At 56.7% G+C, this 20,033-nt stretch overlaps 2 protein-coding genes and 1 long non-coding RNA gene across 5 annotated transcripts; 1 reads left to right on the top strand and 2 right to left on the bottom strand.

Moving 5' to 3' along the window:
- Nucleotides 1-1,273: 1,273 nt before the first annotated feature.
- Nucleotides 1,274-2,895, bottom strand: LOC101682534. The gene is made up of 2 exons (XR_200594.3): nt 1,698-2,895; nt 1,274-1,471 (listed from the first exon to the last, which is right to left on the bottom strand). It is a non-coding gene; the product is annotated as an uncharacterized LOC101682534 (long non-coding RNA).
- Nucleotides 2,896-3,051: 156 nt separating this feature from the next.
- On the top strand, nt 3,052-12,498 carry GSK3A (glycogen synthase kinase 3 alpha). The gene is made up of 11 exons (XM_004767758.3): nt 3,052-3,434; nt 5,323-5,510; nt 6,892-6,975; nt 7,131-7,241; nt 8,768-8,898; nt 8,994-9,100; nt 10,074-10,171; nt 10,250-10,345; nt 10,701-10,887; nt 11,156-11,248; nt 11,807-12,498. The coding sequence occupies exons 1-11, from the start codon at nt 3,152-3,154 to the stop codon at nt 11,878-11,880; spliced, it is 1,452 nt and encodes a 483-aa protein (XP_004767815.3). The 5' UTR covers nt 3,052-3,151; the 3' UTR covers nt 11,881-12,498.
- A 2,376-nt stretch (nt 12,499-14,874) lies between these two features.
- On the bottom strand, nt 14,875-19,716 carry ZNF526 (zinc finger protein 526). 3 transcript variants are annotated; one of them, XM_004767756.2, is made up of 3 exons: nt 19,656-19,716; nt 17,666-17,765; nt 14,875-17,574 (listed from the first exon to the last, which is right to left on the bottom strand). In XM_004767756.2, exon 3 carries the CDS (start codon nt 17,555-17,557, stop codon nt 15,500-15,502), a length of 2,058 nt encoding a protein of 685 aa, XP_004767813.1. In that variant the 5' UTR covers nt 17,558-17,574; nt 17,666-17,765; nt 19,656-19,716; the 3' UTR covers nt 14,875-15,499. The 3 variants fall into 3 exon arrangements, with proteins under 3 accessions (XP_004767813.1, XP_004767811.1, XP_004767812.1); XM_004767754.2 differs by having other exon boundaries at nt 19,611-19,702; XM_004767755.3 differs by lacking the exon at nt 19,656-19,716 and adding an exon at nt 19,352-19,564.
- Nucleotides 19,717-20,033: the final 317 nt, after the last annotated feature.

The raw sequence follows: 20,033 nt of genomic DNA, 5'->3' as shown, positions 1-20,033 counted from the left end.
GAGAAACTCCACCCTGCGCAGCCCTGAGGGAGAAGGAACTGGCAGCTCCTATCTACGCAGGCTTCACCCTCCTTTCCTGCCAGCCAAGGGTGGGTGGTCCCAGATGATGTTGATTGGCAGTAAAGAGGATCCAGGGCTGGGGTACTGGCAGGAAACCGAGGCTCCCTTGGCAGCCTGTGGGCAACTGCTCCCTCTCCTGGGTGATGTAAGTCACTCCCTGGGGTGGGGGCCACTGGGCTATTTCTGGAAGTTGGGATGAGGCATGTCTCCTGGCAACAGAGAAGCAACGGAGTTGGTGGTGGTGGTGTGATGGAGAAAGGGGGATGTTATCACTGGGGGAAGGAGGGAGGACCCGGACTAGTAGTCTTAGGCTGATTCCAGTGCCTTCAGAGCACCTCCAACCAGGTCTAGTATGGATTAAAAACTGCTCAGCTCCAGAACTGCTTTCCAGGTCAGACCAGAGCAGAGCCAGGCTTGTTGCCCCATTCTGATCCAGTGCGATGTCACAGGTGGCATCCCGTTTTGAAAACTCCAGCTGTCCTCCAATCTTTAATGACTCACCTAAGCCTATTCGGTTTCTGCAAGACCACACCCTTGCTCCCTTCTACACTCCAGGATCGCTGATTCCAAATAGGGAGCCCTTTATAGAGCTCACGACACTCCATCAATTAATTCAACCTTTCAGAGACTCTCTTCATGCCTATAATCCCCAGCATTGCCCTCCTCCAGCCCCCCAGTCCCCTGAAGCTCCTTCCTGATGGTTCTTAAACATCGCTTACCCCTTTGGGTCCCTCAGAGATCCCACAGACCTTTTAAAAACGCTCCAAATCCCCTGTGACTTCTCCACTGGTCCCCAGGAAGATCCCTTGACCTCTCCACGGACTCCCCTGAACACCTCCAGACCCCCACAGACCCCTCATAGACACTTACAATCTGCCCTAGCACCCCTCAACAAATGTTCTCACGCCTGCAAACATCCTGGTAAGATTCTCTCAGGCGGTTGCCCTCAGACTCCCACCGACCCCAGTCCCCTCGTGGCGGTTGCCCACGAGCTGTACACTGCGCGCATCCGGTGAGTTTTGTCCGTTAAGTAACCGCCCCATCCCCCCCCCCCGCTCTGCTGCCCTTTTGGGCCTTGTTGGTCCCGGGTATGATTTCCCAGGCTTGAGGATTGACTCAGATTTTTGCTTTTCATCTCTGAGCTGCCGTCAGAGGGCAGCAACCACCATTTGGCTGAAAAACTACAACTCCCAGAAACACCCGCTCTCGACTGTTCCGAATGCACCCGCATTTATTGAAAAGGGAGCGGAAGTATGTCCGCGCTTTGCCTTTTGGTTAACGTAGTCCGAGAAAGCTTTGGCCTTCCAGGCGAGACTGTCTGCAGGCCCCAGCGGGGGCGGGGGAGGAGGAGGGTGTCTTGTGGGTCCGCTGGGAATTGCAGTCAGTCCCAGTGGACGAGACTTTCTTCAGGCTTCAGAAAGGGCAGGACAGTTAGTATGAACAGAGATTCAGATTAAAATTAAGTCTAGAGACTCCATTTCCCATTATTCTACAAGGCGGGGGTGGGCTGAAGATGATTTCATTCTAGTTCTAAGGATTTCCGGGAGAGAGAGAGAGAGAGAGGGAGACACACACACACACACACACACACACACACGAACTCCGTTTCCCAGCGTCCTTTGGGGATAGTGTCTTACCCGGTATTAATCGATAAATAGGGCGACCTAGTCCGCGCACAAAACCCGAGGCTACTCTCAACAGCGGGCTTCCTTGTTTGGGGCCTCCTGGATCCTGTAAACTTAGGAAGCGGAGGACGCAAAAGGCTGAAAGGGGATTCAAAACAAATTCTGTCCTCACCCTTTTAATACCCGTCTCAGCTTCTTGGTGCAGCCCACGTTGGCAGAAAAAGCTGGAATGTATTTGAAGCATATTGTTCTGTGAGACCACCGGGAACTTTGTTCCCCAAATTGTTTGTGGGAGACATTTCCTTCCTAATTTTGGAAACTTGGAACTTGGAATGTTTGGACACCATTTTCTTGCGGCTCCTGATCAATTTTAGCTTTTTCTTGAGGCCTGGGGAGGGGAAGGAGGCGTTGAACACTCTGCAGTCTCCCCCACGGGACTGATGTCTTTCACCGCTGGCTCACGCTTTCCCAAAAGCACCGATTGAACTTCACTTCCCAGCAAGCCTCTGCAGCCGCGTCTCAGAAAGAAAGGGCCAGCATGCGGGGGGACTATTACCCAACATGCTCAGGCTCCTGGTAGATTTCCTCCCCGTCAAATGGAGAGGCTGCCTTGAACTCCATTTCCCAGAAGACACAAAGGCTCGCTGCAGCAACTACTCTGAAGCCTTGGCGTTGACTACATTTCCCAGCAGGGACTGCGGCCTAGCATAGGAGGGCGGAGGAACGCCGTACCTTCCTATTCTATTTCTTAGCCTAAATCCGTAATTGCAGTGTCCTCTTGGGGCTTGGGGAGCACATGGGACTCCATTTCCCGGCATGCTTTGGAAGCGCGTTACACCTGCAATGCGGTGAGGGCGTGGCGACGACTCCGTTTCCCGACTTGCCTCACGGCCCGATAGCTGCGAATGCACGGGCGCCGACTCAATTTCCCGCAGTGCCCCTAGCCCCGATCGGCATACACAACCAACAGACTAAATGAGCGTCTGGACTCTGTTTCCCGGCATGCATCAGGTCTACAAAGCTCACCGAAAGAGTGGCAGCGACTACCTTTCTGAAACACACCTAGGGCTCGCAGCTGCTGGAGTGGAGTGAGTGTGTGCCTCGGACTCCACTTCCCAAAGTGCTTCAGAGTCCGCCGTCGACACTTTCCGGGGACTCTATTTCCTGACGTGCAACGCGACCCGTCATACCCCGCGGTCGACTCCGCGGCCTCTGCAGACTCCATTTCCCGGCGTGCCACGCGGTTCTCTGTGCAGACCGAGGGCGGCGCCCGCGGCGCGTAGGGCAGGCGGACTGCATCTCCCGGCGTGCCCCGCGGCGGGCGCTGGGCCGGAGCCGGAGCCCGAGCGGCGCGGCCTGGAAGAGGCCAGAGCTCGGGGGAGGCGGCGGCAGCGGCGGCGGCAGCGGCGGCGGCGGGGGCAGCCCGGGCAGCCCGAGCCCCGCGGCCTGGGCCTGCGCTCGGCGCCATGAGCGGCGGCGCGCCTTCAGGGGGCGGCCCTGGGGGCTCGGGCCGGGCGCGGACCAGCTCGTTCGCGGAGCCAGGCGGCGGAGGCGGCGGCGGCGGTGGCGGCCCCGGGGGCTCGGCCTCCGGCCCGGGCGGCAGCGGCGGTGGGAAGGCGTCAGTCGGAGCTTTGGGTGGGGGCGTAGGGGCCTCGAGCTCCGGGGGTGGCCCCAGCGGCAGCGGCGGAGGAGGCAGCGGCGGCCCCGGTGCGGGCACTAGCTTCCCGCCGCCCGGAGTGAAGCTGGGCCGTGAGTATTCGCGGTGTCCGTGGGGGTGGAGATCAGGGTTCCTGAAGCCCTTCAGACGTCGATCTGGTTCTTCCATATGCCCAGAAAGAAGCTCCAGTTCACTGTGCTTACCGAAGATGGGATCTGAGCTCTCCCCCGCCCAGAGAAAGGGATTTGAGGGGTTTCCATCAATTGGGAGTTTAGGATTAGAATTAGTAATCCTCAAAAAAACAGGGGTCACAGGTTCCTGTTCTTCCATTACCGAGGTCTTGGATCCTTGAACCTCAAAAACAGGAATCTGATGTTGCCATCCATTAGACAACCGCATCAGGAGTCGTCGTCGCTTGCAAATGGGGCTAGAGAGTTATTGTTCCCAAAAAGAATAAGATCACCATCACCCCAAAAGAGGGGGATCCGAATTTGCTCCCCCTTAGGAGATGGGGATTTGGAGTGAATATCACACAGAAACGGATTTGGGCTTCCTCCGAAAGATAGGGTCAAGGCTTCCCAAACCTGGTACCCAGGTAGTCTTTGATTTTAAAGCACAAGACCTGTTACCATCACCCATCTGTAACAGGTAGAACTGTATTCCCCAATGGTAGAAATTAATGGTTGCTGTTTCTTACAAAAAAGGACAAACTGGGAATCAGGGCATCTTGCAGATCAAGTCCATAGTCACTTTTCCAAATGCTTGGCTTGGGGTGCCTGGCCAGTCCAGTCGGTAGAGTATACAACTCTTGATCTTGGGATCATGAGTTCAAGGCCCATGTTAGGGGTAGAATTTATTAAAAACAAACAAACCAACCAAAAAAACCGAAAAAACTTGTCATGGTGGGTCTTTTTCCACAAAAATGGAACAGAGTCAGGGAGGATCGTAGTTCCCCATAGACTGTGGATCTGAGGTTAAACCCCTTTCGTTATTCTGAGGTATGGTGTCATTGGTTCTGGATGAATAGCTATGTAGGAAATCTCCTTCCAAAAGAAGGTGTCATTGGCCCCTCAAATCGAATTTGATTTCAAACGAACTGATGAAAGTGTCCCCAAAGAAAAGGGATCACTCTTCCCTAAGAATGCCATAAAAGTTTGCTGCTGTCTAGAGAATGGAACTGGGAATTGCAACGTTCCTTCGGAGGACTTGAGACCTGGATAGCCCCTTCTTAACAGAGGTCAGGTTCACCATTCCCATCACTTAGTACTTGTCCGTTTGGGACCACCCAAATACATGAAGGGTTCTAGGGCTCTGGACACAGATGAAAACCAGATGAAGAGGTCAGGTTAGCACCTTTTCTAGCTGAAATATTTGGGGAAGGGCTAACTCCTCAAAAAGTGAGAGTCCTGGCACTGGCACTCCTACCTGAAGGGGTCCTTTCTGCCACCAAAACCCAGTGGCAGTTACTGGTTCTACCAAGGAGTACTTAGACGTCACTATCCCCAAGCTGTCAGAAGGCTAGTGCTTTCCTAAAGCAAAAGTACCTCAGGGTTACTGCTCTGGTAAGTGGAAGAGGTTGGGTCAGGCTTTCCCCAGTCAGGAGGGGCCCCAGCAGGCAGTAAGCTCAGAGCGGACAGAGTCAACCTGTAGACATTTGAGGGTGCCCTCAAACCAAAATGAACCAGTGATTTACTGCTTACTAGTGGTAGAAATTACCATTTATCAACACTTGAAGAGCAAGAGGTTTAGTTGTCCATGGCCTCCCACATGAGAAGAGGCAGGATTTAGGGTTCCCTGAAGGGAAGAGGAGAAAGGGCGCCTAGAGGCATCCAACACCCACCTTTGCCCAAAGACAAGGAAGGGACAAGGAGGCCCTCAGTAAGCATCCTATAGTGATGTCCCCTCCCTCCCACAGCCCTGTGATTGGGTGGTGGCAAGAAAGGGAAGGTCAGTGGATCGTGTATCCCCTTTGTTCCCCAGGTGACAGCGGGAAGGTGACCACAGTGGTAGCCACTCTAGGCCAAGGCCCGGAGCGCTCCCAGGAGGTGGCTTACACAGACATCAAAGTGATTGGCAATGGCTCGTTTGGGGTCGTGTACCAGGCACGGCTGGCTGAGACCAGAGAACTGGTGGCCATCAAGAAGGTTCTCCAGGACAAGAGGTTCAAGGTAGCTTGGGGCAAATGGGGACAAGGAAGTGTGACCAGGCATGATGGGCGAGAGGGCCCTAGTGAGAGTGCTAAACTTGGGTTTCCACGGGATCTGAACATGGGCCAGAGAAGGGAAGCAGAAGGGCATGAATTGTGTGGAAGATGGGAGTGTGGGTTTAGAGAGAGCCCAGAACTGATGTTTATTGGGCTCTGGGTTGGTGTGAATTGCTTTGTAGGCAAGTTCTTGTTTAATTCACGTGAAGATTCTTGGAGGGTAGGTATTGGTGTGTTATTAAGGCTGAGAATCGGATAAGAGAATTGACTTGCGGCAAGACGAAACTCTGGCTTGTCTGATTCTAAAGCCTCCAACCTTACTCATTAAGTTACCCTTCTGCACAGAGGGGAAGGAAGCTGGTAGAGGTGATGAGTGTGTTTGTGAAGGTCATGCTCTGACCCAGGTGTCTGGCAAGTGTGGGGTGAAATCCAGCCAGCCAGACCATGTGGCTGGGTGTGGGGCTCTGTCCCCCTGAGGAAGGGGTGCCCTTTCCTCCTCATACAGCTGTGCCCTGTAACCTAGTGGAGGTCCAGGGAACAGGGAGCAGATGGAAGAGGTAGAAGTTGAGGGCCACTTGGCATTGCAAGGACTGGTGTTTTGGAGCTGAGGTCATTCTGGACATAAAGGACCTGAGCCTAACCTGGAGGGAACCAGGTCAGGGCCTGGTGTTAGCAGTGAGAACCCTTGGGCAGGAGGATCTCTAGAATGTGGCTCAGAATTTGATTAGTGTTGAGGCCTGGAAGTGAGAGGGATCTGAGGGCAGGAGTTCCAGGGGCAGAACTCAGGGGAATGGAGAACAGCGAAGAGACCAAGACTCTATCTCGGAGAAGAGGCTGAGACCAGACCCCCTTTTGGAAGATGAAAGTCTGGAGCCTGGGACTCAGGATCCAAGTCAGGGTTTAAGGACCTGGATGTCTCTAGGGAAAGCAGTAGAGAGGACTGGAGACTGGGGTGAATTGGGTGGGGAGTACTCATCTTTTGTCACTTGGGTCTTGTGTGGCCACAACATTTGATTATTCAAGATAAGCTGGAAAACTGAATTTATAGGTGAAGCCATTTGATTTTCAAAGGTCAGCAATAAATTGGAGATTTTTGGATGGTGGGCTGAAAAAAACTCACCTGTAGGTTGGGTTTAGCCCATAGGCCTCCAGCCTGCGTGTGGGGAGAATGGGTTGGGGTGAGGAATTAGGGGGTGCCCCAGAGGGGCCCTGGAGCTGGGATGCAAGGAGTCGGTGCGTGGCTCTGTTGGCAGGGGTGGAGGAACAGGGCTGTGGTGAGGGGTGCCAGAAGTGGGGAGGCAGGGAGAGTTGGCTGTTGTCTGAGACACTTTCCCTTTGCCCCCAAGAACCGAGAGCTGCAAATTATGCGTAAGCTGGACCACTGCAATATCGTGAGGCTGAGATACTTCTTCTACTCCAGTGGGGAGAAGGTGAGACCTTGGCTGTGCGGGGGCATCCTCCACCCCTGCTCCTGTCTGCCTTTCCTGCGACTGTCAGTCCTTCCCCCGTTATCCCCCATGAGCCTTCCCTCCCCTTCCCCGCCTGTTCCTTGCAGTGCCTCACACCTCTCCTTTGCTCTCTGCAGAAAGATGAGCTTTATCTAAATCTGGTGCTGGAATACGTGCCCGAGACAGTATACCGGGTGGCCCGCCATTTCACCAAGGCCAAGTTGACCATCCCTATCATCTATGTCAAGGTGGGTAGGCAGGCAGGCCAGCTGGCTTTTGGGACCGGGGCTTACAGAGCCAGGGGCCCTGGATCCTCCTGTCTTCTGTGGCTTCCCTTCTCCTCCAAATTGATGTTGCTTTCTGGAGCCCTTGAGTTCCCTATCCTTGTCTCCATAACTGTCATAGAGCTTGCCCAAGGTGGGGCAGGCCCCCCCAGGGCCTGACCACATCAGGGAGGCAGGCTGATTGGGGTCTGGTGAGACTGCAGGGTACCTGGTTGGGTCCCCGCTGGGAGCCCAGGGGCACTAGGGGTGTTGGTGGAGTTAGCGCAGAGCCTGATAATGCAAAGAGAGAGAGGTCAAGTCCTGGCCTTTGGACCCTTGGCAGAGGGGGTGTGAGAAGGAGGCAGGGCTGGAGGAAAGCCTGTGTCTTCATCGCTGTGCAGGCTCATTCCCCAGGGCCTGGTGCTGGGTCCTGCATGTTACAATCCCTCAGCAGGTGTTTGAATGAATGGATGAGTGAATCAGTGAGCTGAGGGCTGATGTGGAGAGCAGAGGCTGCAGCAGCCTTCTGCACTGGGAGGAAGCGGTGGGTTCAAGTTTGATGAAGGTTGTTCCTCCTGCCGGCCTTAAGAACCTTGACCCCATATGGGCCACAGAGCCCTACTGGTTGTGGTGTTGGGAGACCGTGCCTCCTGGGAGGGGACCCCTCTGGTTTGGTGAGTCTGTGCTGTGGCTGCCTGTGTGCTGGATCCAGCACTGAGCAATTTCAGAAGGCCAGTTGACGGAGACCCAGGCTTTGCTCCGGAAGAGCTCTCAGTTTAGCCCGAGTGGACAGCTGTTGTCACAAAGAACTATAGATGACTAGCTACTGCCGTACTAGAAGGAGCACAGGGAATTCTGGAAACAGGCCCCCAGGCCTGCCTGCTTTGGGGGTAAGAAGGATCAAGGAAGGCTTCTGGGAGCCCATGAGGGGTAGGGTGAAGAGCCGGCATCTGTAGCCAAGGGCAGCGGGAACAGGAGGAGGGGGGCCCAGGAAGCTGGCCTGCGCAGTTACTCCATGCCGGGCACTGGTCTAGGCCCTGGGAGACGCGGCGGTGACGAACACCCCAAGATCCCTGCTCTCTTGGCACTTATGTTCTAATCAGTGGGAGGCAGAGTGGCAGGAAAATCCAGCTGGAGAGAGGCTAGCCTGTGGGTGGTTTGACTGGCAGGCAGAGGACGCTGAGCCCTTCCTATAGCCAGTGGTTGTGGAGCTGAGAGACTGGCTCCCACAAGGCCTTCCCGCCATCCGAGTCTCTTTATCAGGTTTCTGAGGTGTGTGGCTGAGGCAGTATTCTCAAAGTGGGGAGCAGCAGCAACCTGGGAGGGCCTGTCTTAAATGCCACACCCTGGGAGCGGGACTCAGGGGTCCCTGTTTAAAAAAGTCCACTGAGTGATTCATACTAACGCTTGAAGACCCAGGGGTAGCACGCTTGGGGCGGGGTATGTGTGTGTGTGTGTGTGTGTGTGTGTGTGGCTCGGCTGCAGCTGCCCTGTCCCCTGCCCCCTGCCAGGTGTACATGTACCAGCTCTTCCGGAGCTTGGCCTACATCCACTCCCAGGGGGTGTGTCACCGTGACATCAAGCCCCAGAACCTGCTGGTGGACCCCGACACTGCTGTCCTCAAGCTCTGCGATTTTGGCAGGTGGGCCTGACCTGGGGTGCTCTGAGTGGCTGAAGGGGCGATGGGGGGACGCCAACCCTCACCTTCTGTTTACTCCTGGCCCTCTGTTTCCACAGTGCAAAGCAGTTGGTGCGGGGGGAGCCCAACGTCTCCTACATCTGCTCTCGCTACTACCGGGCCCCGGAGCTGATCTTCGGAGCCACCGATTACACCTCGTCCATTGGTCAGCTTTGCGGGGTTGGGGGGGCAGGGAGTGGCCAGCCTGGCAGCTTTCCTTCTTTCTGTGGGCTGTCTGCCGCCCTCTGTGATACAAGCTTAACCTGTGTTCTTTTATCCAGTCCTCACAAACTTTGGAGGGCGGTGTTGGTGTCTGCTCGTTGCACAGATGAGCAGTCTGAGGCTGAGAGCGGGGAGGCCACCTGCCTGCATTCGCACTGCTGGGGTTGGGCACAGCTGGGCAGGGCTGGGCTTTGAAAGTTGACCTGACTCCAGAGTCCACTCCGGCTCCAGAGCCTCTCAGTCAGCCTTCCCTTCTTGGCCTAGCGGGGAGGGTCTGGTGGGGGGAGGAGCTACCTGTGACCTTGGAGGCCAGGCGTTTCAGCTGGAGGGTGTGACTTGCCCACCGGGGGCCTCCAGGACCTTCCCCATTAGTGGGGATGACAGTGCTACCTTTCCAGGCTTGAGGAGAGCGAGTGAAAGGGTTGGGAGAGAACATCCCTCAGCAATGTGAAGAAACTGTGTGGTCCTTAGGGGTGAACTTGTGCCTTGGGGGCCAAGGTACATACCAGGGAGGGGGCAAGACTGCCTGCCTATAGCTGTTCCCGCGGGCGGGATGGAGTCTAGGCCTAGGACTTGAGCCTTGAGCTTCTCGAGGCCCCAAGAACACAGAAGCCTGTTAGAGGTACGTTGGGCTACCTGGAGGCTAGAGGCACAGCAGGGACTTCCTGGGGTTCCTGCGGGGAGAGAGGCAATGAAGGTGGCAAGCACAGGCTGCACAGTGTGGCGTGGCCAGGTGGACCTGGAGGTTCAGCAGCAGGCTCCCGTGTCCCTAAACTGTGTAGGACCTTGAGCAGGGTGCTTCCTCTCGGGGCCAAGAAAATGGGGCTCCCTCCTGGCACTCAGGATGACTGTGGGGGAGATAAGCCTTTGTGAGGGGCTGGGTGGGCAGCCCTGACCCTCCCTGCATTCCCCTCCAGATGTGTGGTCAGCTGGCTGCGTTCTGGCCGAGCTCCTCCTGGGCCAGCCCATCTTCCCTGGGGACAGTGGGGTAGACCAGCTGGTGGAGATCATCAAGGTGAGGGTGCAGTGGGGTGGGCAGGGATTGGGGCTGAGGGATAGGGGCTTTGGCTCAGAGCCCTCCCTCCCTCTCCAGGTGCTGGGAACACCAACCCGGGAACAGATACGAGAGATGAACCCCAACTACACGGAGTTCAAATTTCCCCAGATTAAAGCTCATCCTTGGACAAAGGTGGGGCAGGGCTGGGGGCTCAGGCAGCATGGCCAAGGTCCCCTTTGGAGGCCAGCTGGTCTGGGGACCTGGCTGTAGGGCTTGGGAGTGGGTCCGTAACTCATCAGATTTCAAAGTTCACGGCATCTTCCATCCTCCGGAAGTTGAGGGTCCACGGTGAGTTTGAGAGTGCCATTTCTCTGCTGGTGAAACAGGCTCTCTGCAGGGCCTGTCCAATGATGGGACCCATGTGAGCTGCTCACCCGAAGGAATGTGGCTTCCCCTCAGTAGCTCTGCCTTGTTTGGAAAGTGGGGGTGCAGGAGTCCACAGGGCCTGGGCGGCTCACCCTCCTGACCACCGTCCCCTCCCCTTAAGGTGTTCAAATCTCGAACGCCACCGGAGGCCATTGCACTCTGCTCTAGCCTGCTGGAGTACACACCGTCCTCAAGGCTCTCCCCTCTGGAAGCCTGCGCCCACAGCTTCTTTGATGAACTGCGATGTCATGGAACCCAGCTCCCCAACAACCGCCCGCTTCCCCCCCTCTTCAACTTTAGTCCTGGAGGTGAGGGCACAGCTTGGGATGCGGGGAACCAGAAGGCAGGCAAAGGTTGTGGAAGGGGGCTTGGTGTTTAAGATAGGAGTGGGATGCTGGGGTTGGGGGTGCTCGGGAGATGCCCCCAATACAGACCTGAAGTGGCTTCACCCGTGCTGGGCCCCTTCCAGTCTGTCACTGAGTGTTCAGTGGTTACACGTCCGTTGTCCTTGCCAAGAGCTGGCCTGGTCTCCCAACACCCTGCGTCCTGATTGGGCATGTCCATTCCTGTTTCTAGAACTCTCCATCCAACCATCTCTCAATGCCATTCTCATCCCTCCTCACTTGAGGTCCCCAGCGGGCACTGCCACCCTCACTCCATCCTCACAAGGTAAGTCGGAGGCCCTCTTTGCAGATGAAGGCCTTCCTCAGCCTGGGAGGCTGGTGTGTTGCCACAGCCCCTGAGTTCCCTGCATGGGTATGGGAATTGTTGATGTTTGAGTGCGCATGTGCATACAGCCACCTTTTTGGGGCCAGATTGCCCGTATTTGTGTTGAAGTGCTAACTGGAAAACCAAAAATGTATGTTTGGTTTGCACAAACAAAAAGTTAAATTTGTTGTCCACATTTAAAAATTGAGGCCATTGCATGTACAAACTCAGATTTCTTGTGTCTTTTGGGAAAGAAAATCCAACTGGGCAGTAGTGGGCCTACCTTTTCTCAGGGCAGTGCTGTGAGTCGGGGCCAAGTTCTAAGTGCCCTCTTTTCTGTGAGGCCCAGCTCTCTGGTGAGTCACTCAGTGACCAGCCTGGCCCTTGGGCATTTGAGTATGTGGAGCTGGACCTAAAGCGGCAGCTGTCTGTTTCTGATGTAGCTTCTCCCACCAGGGTCCTGCTCTTGGGTGGGAGATCCGAGAGGCCAAGGGTAACTGTCTTTTTCCTCCCCCTCAGCTTTAAGTGAGGCTCAGACCGGCTCGGACTGGCAGACACCCGACGCCACAGCTCCCCTCACCAACTCTTCCTGAGGGCCCCACCAAACTACCCTTCCATCGGGGAGCCCCCAGTGGGGCTGGGAAGGAGGGCCATAGCCCATCAAGCTCCTGACCTGGCTGGGCCCCTAGACTAGAGGGCAGAGGTAAATGAGTCCCTGTCCCTACCTCCAGTCCCTCCCTCACCAGCCTCACCCTGTGGTGGGCTTTTTAAGAGGATTTTAACTGGTTGTGGGGAGGGCAGAGAAGGAAGGACAGGGGGTTGGAGGCATGAGGACCTCCTACCCCCTTGGCCCCCTCCCCTCCTCCCAGGCCTACACTCCTCCAATCCCTCCTCCCTTCCTGTGTCCCTTGTAAATAGAACCAGACGAGCCCGTCTATTCCTCTTCCCTTCCCTGGTCCCCCCGGGTGTAAATAGATTGTTATAATTTTTTTCTTAAAGAAAACGTCGATTCACACCGTCCAACCTGGCCCATCCTCCTTCTACAGCTGTGTTCCCCTTCCTGTCCTCTGCCCCTAAGGTCTCCTCCCTCCTCTCCCCACCCTGGAGGGCCGAGGGGGTGGGGGTTGGGGAGCTCTTGATGTCTTAGTTTCCACAGTAAGGTTTGCCTGTGTACAGACCTCCGTTCAATAAATTATTGGCATGAAAACCTGCTTCCTGTCTGGCTACCTTGTTTCCACAGAGGTGAGGGAGGTGCCTGAGGAACTGTGCTGGGACAGGACCTCTCAGGCAGGGACCTGCGGAGACTGAAGCCAGGCTGGGCTGCCAGAGGCCTGAGTCCCGGCCTGGGCTCACGTGCCCAGCCTCCCCTGGCCTCAGCTCTCCTTCACACGTGTGGGGATGACCAGTCTGGTTCACCTACTGTAGAGGTCGCGGGAAAGCCAGCCTCATGGACCCCACCATTGTCCTCTTCTGCCTCAGGAGGGAGGGAGGCAGGCACTGTCCTCCCCAGGTGATAACTGAGAGAATGGGGGATCCAGGGTCAAGGCCACAGGGTAGAGGTGGGAGAGTTCAGACTTGACAGATGGCTGTGTCCCACAGCCCGAACTACCTGCTGCTTCACAGGACACCGTATGCATGGTCACTCAGGCCAAAACAGCCTGGATGTAGACTCTTAGTGGGCACTGACGGGGCAGAGATGCGGTCCCCCAGAGCTAACAGCTCTGCTAGCTTTCTTTTTTTTTTTTTTTTTTAAAGATTTTATGTATTTATTTGACAGAGAGAAATCACAAGTAGATGGAGAGGCAGGCAGAGAGAGAGAGAAGGAAGCAGGCTCCCTGCTGAGCAGAGAGCCCGACGCGGGACTCGATCCCAGGACCCCAAGATCATGACCTGAGCCGAAGGCAGCAGCTTAACCCACTGAGCTAGCTTTCAAACAGGGCACACATCTGGCCCCCATCTGGGTATGCTGGAAGTGACAAGCCTGGGAAGGTTGATGCAGAGAACCTGGCTGCTTCCACTTGCTTCAAAAACATGATGGGCCAGACAGGGGGTCACAGGCAGAGGGCAATGGCAGCTCCTTCATGTGGTGCCAATGGAGGATGTGAGGGCAGGAGGCCCCACAAGTGAGGGGGGGGCCTGAGGAGGAGCAACTGGTACGTCCTCCACTGGACAAGGAGTTTGTTGCTTTAAGTAAACTCTGTCCTGTGGGGGTGCAGTGGCTTGAACTCAAGATTCTGAGATAAGAGTTGCATGCTCTACTGACTGAGCCAGCCAGGGGCCCAGAAAGAGAAATTTGAACATGTCCCAAGAGGTCAGGGACTGTTGCTGTGGCATCTGGACTCCAGTCTGCTTAGGCCAGCCCCAGGGGCATCTGTATACTGCCCAGAACAATCCCTGCTCAACACCCTTTGGGTATCACCTTGTTTGTAAGATGAATATGCAGAGCAAGCAGGCCAGAGGGGAGCAGGGCTGGTCCCCCACCTCCCTGCTGCTCATGTCTGTTCAGCCGCAAGGTCACTGAGGGGGTCCCTTCCCCTCCTCCCACTCCTCTGGTCCTGTCCTTTTCCTTTTAGACCAACTTCCACCTCCCCCTTGCTCCACCCTCATGCCGGGGAGGCAGAAGCCCCACTTTTGACCCCCCACAACCCTACTGGGGCATGCCTTCCTGGCTTTCCCAGGTCTGGGCCTGCCTGCCTCCCAGACAACCTTCAGCCACAGCCCCCCACTGCCTGAACGCCTCAGTCTACATAGGCTGGCGGGAACTCACCAAAGGGACCTGCTTTAACTCCTCTACTTCCATTTAAAGAAAGGAGTGCCACCTTAGGGAACCTCTGAAAAGGCTGGGGATCCCTTCCTGTTCCTAAGACCTTTGATCTTCCGAGGCCCCAATAAACCACCTGCTCTGTGACACCGGCTCACTTTTCCTCCAGGTGTAGCAAATCCTCCTGAGTACTGCTCTGAACCTCCCCCCACCCCTCGCTGCCCCTATCTGTCTCAGGTCAAACTCCCTCAATGGTACTGGTTACAGAGATGGGCTGAACAATCCCCCTGGATTCAAATCTCCGTGATACTGCTGCCTCATGTGAGACCTTGGGCCAGTCTCTGCCCATTTTCTCGTACAACGGGGCTAGTGCAGAGATCACCTCACGGGCCCTCTGGGTCATAATCCTCATACAGGGCTAGCTGCAGTGCCTGCCACGGCTAGGCAGTCATGTTTGCTGTCACTGTAGCTGTGAATAACTGGACAGTCTCCAAGTATACCAAGAACTCACCCTCTTTGCAGTGCTGTCTTTCTGCTACATTCTCTTCCTCTTTTGTTAGCAGATTCCTAATTTTTCCTCAAGGACTACTTCCTCTTGGAGGGGGTGGGGGGGTGGGGAGGGTGGGGGAGGTGGGGGCAGTCTTCCCTGCTCTGGGATCCCATCCTCCCTGCACATTCCCATCACAGCCCTGAGGATCCCAGAGCTGAGATCTGCCTGCTCCCCAGGGGCAGGGCAGAGGCCTAACTCCTCTACCACCCCAGCCTTGCCCGGCACATGCGAGGGAGGCCTGAGGACTCCCAGGCTGAATGAATCAATGAGACACACTCAAGAGAGCAAGGCCGTCTGTACTTGGGTGTTCCTCCTACCCCACTGTGCACCACCTGGGGTAGAGCCTGGCTCCAAGTCATTGCTGGGGCTCCAGCATCACCTGGCCCGTAGCAGAGTACCTGGGTAACTAGAGATTTCCTGCCACACTGTCAAAAGTGAGCTTAAGGAAGCCCAAAGAAGCCAAGTACCTTTCTCCACCAGGCAGAGCCAAGACCCGGGAGCCCAGGGTCCAGGGGAGGGGAGGGGAGGGCTTGGGGACAAGCGAGGGCCTGAAGAGGTATATGACAGTGCCCAACACCGAAGTGGCACGTACTCGGGGCTCAGGAAAGGTAACCTGATGTAGCTGGGCACCAGGGTGAGGGAAGCAGAGCGCAGAGCCCTGGCGAGCCCCGTGATGGGTTGCGGGTGGGGTGCCCTGAGCCGGATCACATCAGGCCTCAGAACTTCAGTTTCCCCATAGGCAGAGAAAAGTGGCAAGATACACCTGGGTAGGGCTCTTATGAGGAGTCAGTGGCTAAGAGGCCAGGGTGGATGCTGGCACCCTTGTAGGGAGGGGGTGTCTCCGTGCTCCCCAGAGAGGCCCACAACTGCTGTGGCAACCCAGCTTTTTCCCTGTGGCTCCTCAGCTGCGGCCCACAAAGGCCGTGTCCAGCTGCAAGAGCCCGCTGGCCTCCCCGGCCCCCAGAGCGGCCTGGCACAGCTGCAGTGTGTCCTCAAGCGCCAGCGGCTGGGATGTCTCGATGATGGCGATGGTCTCCCCGAGCTCGGTGCACATGATAGTCTGCTGAGGCTCAGGGGGTGGGGGTGGGGTGGGCGGTGGGGCTGGCGGTGGCGGCAGAGGGGGGCCAGGCCTGGCGCGGGTGTGGACACGCTGGTGCAGCCGCAGGCCGGCCAGGGCATGGAACCAGCGGCCGCAGGTGCCGCAGTAGTAGGGGCTCTTGTTGTACAGGCCAGTGATGGGCAGTCGGGGTGCGCGGGCAAAGGCCACAGGCCGCAGGTGCAGCCGCCGGTGCTGCTGCAGATTGGAGCTCTGTGTGAAGCGCTTGCCGCAGTCCAGGCACTGGTAGGGCCGCACACCCGTGTGGGTCAGCTGGTGGCGGCTTAGGTTGGCCAGGGAGGCAAAGGTCTTGCCGCATGAATGGCACTGGAAGGGCCTCTCGCCCGTGTGTGTCCGCAGGTGGTTGCGCACATGGACCAGCTTCTTGAAGCCCTTGCCGCAGACACCGCAGCGGTGCCGCCGCTCGGGTGGCCCGTGCACAGCGCGCCGGTGCCGGGAGAGCCGGGAGGCCGAGGCGAAGGACTTGGAGCATTGTGGGCAGGGCAGCTGGGCGGGCGGCGCAGGTGGCAGGGGGGGAGGCGCGGGCTCGGTGGGTGCGGGGGAGGCTGCTGCTGTGGCTGCCGCTGCTGCTGCGGATGGGGGCGCCCCGCTCTTGCCTGCATGCGTGCGCCGATGGTAGAGGAACTTGGTCATGTTGCTGAACGTCTTGCCACAGCGGCAGCGATGCAAGGGGTTGGCGGTGTGGGCCCGCCGGTGTGCCACCAGCGTGAGCTCTGTGCCAAAGCCGCGGCCGCAGTCCACGCAGAGGTAGCGTGCTTCACCGCGGTGCAGTCGCAGGTGCTGCTCCAGGGAGGCAGCTTTCTTAAAGACCTTGGAGCAGGTGGTACACTCGTGCGTGCCCCCGACGTGGGCCCGCCCATGAGCCAGCAGCCGGTTGGCCGAGCTGAAGCTGCGCTGGCACTGGCCGCAGTGGAAGGGCTGAGTCCCCGGTCCCGGGCCTCGGGAGGCCCGCCGATGTCGCCGGCGCACCTCAGCGGAGGCCCAGCGTTGGGGACAATCCCCACAGCCCTGGGCCTGGCAAGCTGGGGACCTGTCACCTCCCACAGCATCATCACTGACCTCTGCCACCACCTCCTCTTCCTCCTCAGTGTCTTCCTCGTCATCTTCCTCGTCATCTTCCTCTTCCTCTAGCCCATTACGCTCTTCCTTGTCTAGGGAGTCAAAGTGGGTGCCCTGATGCTCCAAGAACTCCTCAGGAGTGGCACAGAGGGTAGAGCACTCGGGACACTCGTAGGGCTCCATCTTAACTTCGGGTGGAGCTGGGGGTGGAGGGGGTGGTGTTGGTGGGGACAGCGGGGGCGGCCCTGGCAGCTCACCAGCTGCAGAAGAAAGGTGCTGGGCCTTGCGATGGGCCACCCACAGCTCAGGTGAGGGGAAGAGCTCCTGGCAGTCCCCACACTGGTACTGGATCTGGCTTGCAGACTCCCGGAGGTGGGCTTCCTGGTGGGCCAGGAGTTCGCTGGGGGACATGATGAGCTGGCTGCATTCTCCACACTGGAAAGGCCCATCCTCGGTCCCTGCCATGAGCTCCGGATCAAGGCCAGGATCCTGGGTGGCCAAGGCCTCATCTTCAGCAATGGTGGGCACGTGCTGCTCCTGGTGTGAGAGGACTTCCTCTAGCGTGTTGTAGAGGCTGCCACACTCAGAGCACATGAACTGGTGATGTTGGAAGAAAAGGGATGAGGCCAGGGCCTCCCCTGGTGTCATCTCAGTCACCTCTGCTGACATCCCTGACATCTCCGTCATCTCCCCGAACATCGGTGTTGACATCTCCACTGCCCCTGGAGACATCTGTGTGGGTAGCTCAGCAACCTCAGCCACCTTGGCTGCCACCTCCGCCATGCTGGGGAGGACAGTGCCTGGAGAAAGATGGCAGAGCTGGTGAGATGTCAGGAACCAAGGAGGATGGGGGCGCGGCTCAGGTTCTTCCCGGCTCGTCCCCTCACTCACCAGCCTTTATCACTCAGCAAGCCTGGATCCAGTGCTGGTGCCTTAGTTTTCAATGAACATGAGACTCAGAAGTGCACACAGGCCCCATGGTGCCAGACACCTGTAAAAGAGTGAAAGGTCCCCTTCAGTTTGGCCTCTGATGTTATTATCTCTCCTTTCCCAGAGTGCCACTTGCACCCTTTCTAAGAACACATGTCTCATTATGCCTCTTGACCTTTTCCTGGTTGGTTTCCTCATTGGGCACCCCCTTTCCTCCTACTGTAAGGACACACAGAGATACAACAAAGAGTTCAAGAGCACAGGCTTCTGGACCAGATTGCCCTTGACTTGAATCTGAGTTCCAGCTCTTACTTCCTCTCTCTGATGCTATTTTGTCACCAAGGATGACCAGGAAGACCCTGGCACCTGAAAAAGGTCAGACAGAATCATGACTCATAGTTCTCTAGAAATGTTCCTGAACCCGAAGTCTTCCCTGTTGCTATTCCTTCTGCCAAGAAAATTCTCTCTTTTTCTGGTCTAGCAAAACCCTACCCAGCATTTCCTTTGTGAAGCCTTTTCTGACAATCTCTCTATATCCTCAGAGGGATGTCCACTCCTGCCTCCTTGGTGTTCCTATGGTAATCTGTGCCACCTCTATAAAAGCCAATGTCACCCGCCTGGGATACAGTCTGTGCTTCTCTCCAGACTGAGCATGTAGGCACAGCAGGGCTGATTCACTGTAGGGGCTGATGTCACCAAAAAACCCATGGACCTGGGATGGGCATTTTTAACTTCTGAACTTCGCTCTCCATGCCCCCATCTCCCTTTCTACATGTGTGGGGTCAACACAACCCTGGCCTCTGAGCTTCAGCAAGTGGCAGCACCCCTCACAGCTGAGTTTCTGAATCCAACCTCCACTGTCTCCATCTCTTGTTTAACTCATCTGTTAGTGCCAGAGGTTAGGCAAAGTTCCTCATATTAAGGTCCCAGAGAGTAGGGAAGTTAGTGTCTTCATAACTGATGTACTTCCAGCACCAGGAACAGTGATTAGCCCACAACAGGTACTCAGTAGATACTCTGTGAATGAATGGTACTCGCTCCAGGAAGTGAGGCATGAGAGTCTAATTCTCCCGGTGCCCATTCCACGTCTGGCAACAGACCAATGCTCCCAATGGACGTGTACTCCCACGGTGACACAGCCCAGCACATGACCCTGTTTTTTTAGCAGATGCCCAATAAGGGCTCGTCGAATAAATGATTCACTAAAAGCCCAGGAGTCACTTTTTGTTAACTACCTACTCCAACTCCCTCACCAGTATTTGAGTTGCCAGGGTCCTGCACACAACAGCCACCCAATAAAGAATCTTCCGGGAAGGAGTCAGCCCGGAGCCCTAGAGTTCAGTTTTTCCTTGTTTACAGCCACACTCCAAACACAACTCCCATGGGGTGAGGCCCAAAGCCTGCTGTAAGGCTTACACAAAGTAGGCACCCAGTAAATGTCCCTCTGGAAGGAGGCCCGAGCAATCTAAAACTGGGACTTTTAGTCTACATTCCTCCTTTCTCAATTGCTGGACAGTGTAGTGTTGGTGGGGAGGAGATAGGGGCTTTTCGCACAGGAGATCAGTAAGTTCTTCCAGGAAAGAACCCACCGGAAGCCTGGAAGTTCAACTTTTCCGCTACACGTCCCTGTTCATCGACCAGACTTACCAGCTCCGCTGCGGGAGAGTACCCTGCAGGGGTGGGGGTCTTGGGCCCCAGGGTAGGGTCCTGCACGCCGCAAGGCGAACTCAATGCTCTAGGGCACACAGGAAGGAGCACTCTCCTTCCACTCCACGCCGCTCCCGCCCTAGCGCAGGCCCCGAGGCTCTTCGTCCCCTCCCCCTCCCCCGGTGTCCCCTTCGTTCTCCCTCCGCCCTCTCCGGACGCCCAGCGCTCCCGTCCCCCGCCCGCCCCGCGGCGCCCTCACCCGTCTAGCCAGCCTCCTGCAACCCCCGCCGCTCTTGACACAGACCCTCTCTGCTCCAGGCGTGCGGGACCCCTCACTATCCACGCCTCCCATTGGGCGGTGCCCTTACCCGTAGTAGCCAATTAGAGGCGGCAGCGAAGGGCACGCGCCCTTGCGCCTGCGTGGTGACGTTCAGGCGGGGCTCGCCGAGTTTCTCCACGCACACAACTGTGCCCTGTGGGCGGAGTTGGGGGGGGGAGCGGCTCAGAAAAGCGCCTGCGCAGTTCTCTTGGGCTAGTTTGCCAAAAATCATAAGTGGTGAGAAGTGGGCATCATTGGAAAGCGAGGGCGTATGGAATGAACTGGATCTCGGGAGACCTTGACAGAGGTGATATTTCGTAGCCGAAGAGGCTGAGCATCCCTGAGAGCATAGATTTGACGCCA

Source organism: Mustela putorius, unplaced genomic scaffold (assembly GCF_011764305.1).
Source record: "Mustela putorius furo isolate JIRA1106 unplaced genomic scaffold, ASM1176430v1.1 tig00000196_pilon_pilon_pilon, whole genome shotgun sequence".
NCBI lineage: Eukaryota > Metazoa > Chordata > Mammalia > Carnivora > Mustelidae > Mustela > Mustela putorius.
Note: the sequence above shows the minus strand (reverse complement) of the source record. Positions and strands in the feature narration are given on the sequence as shown.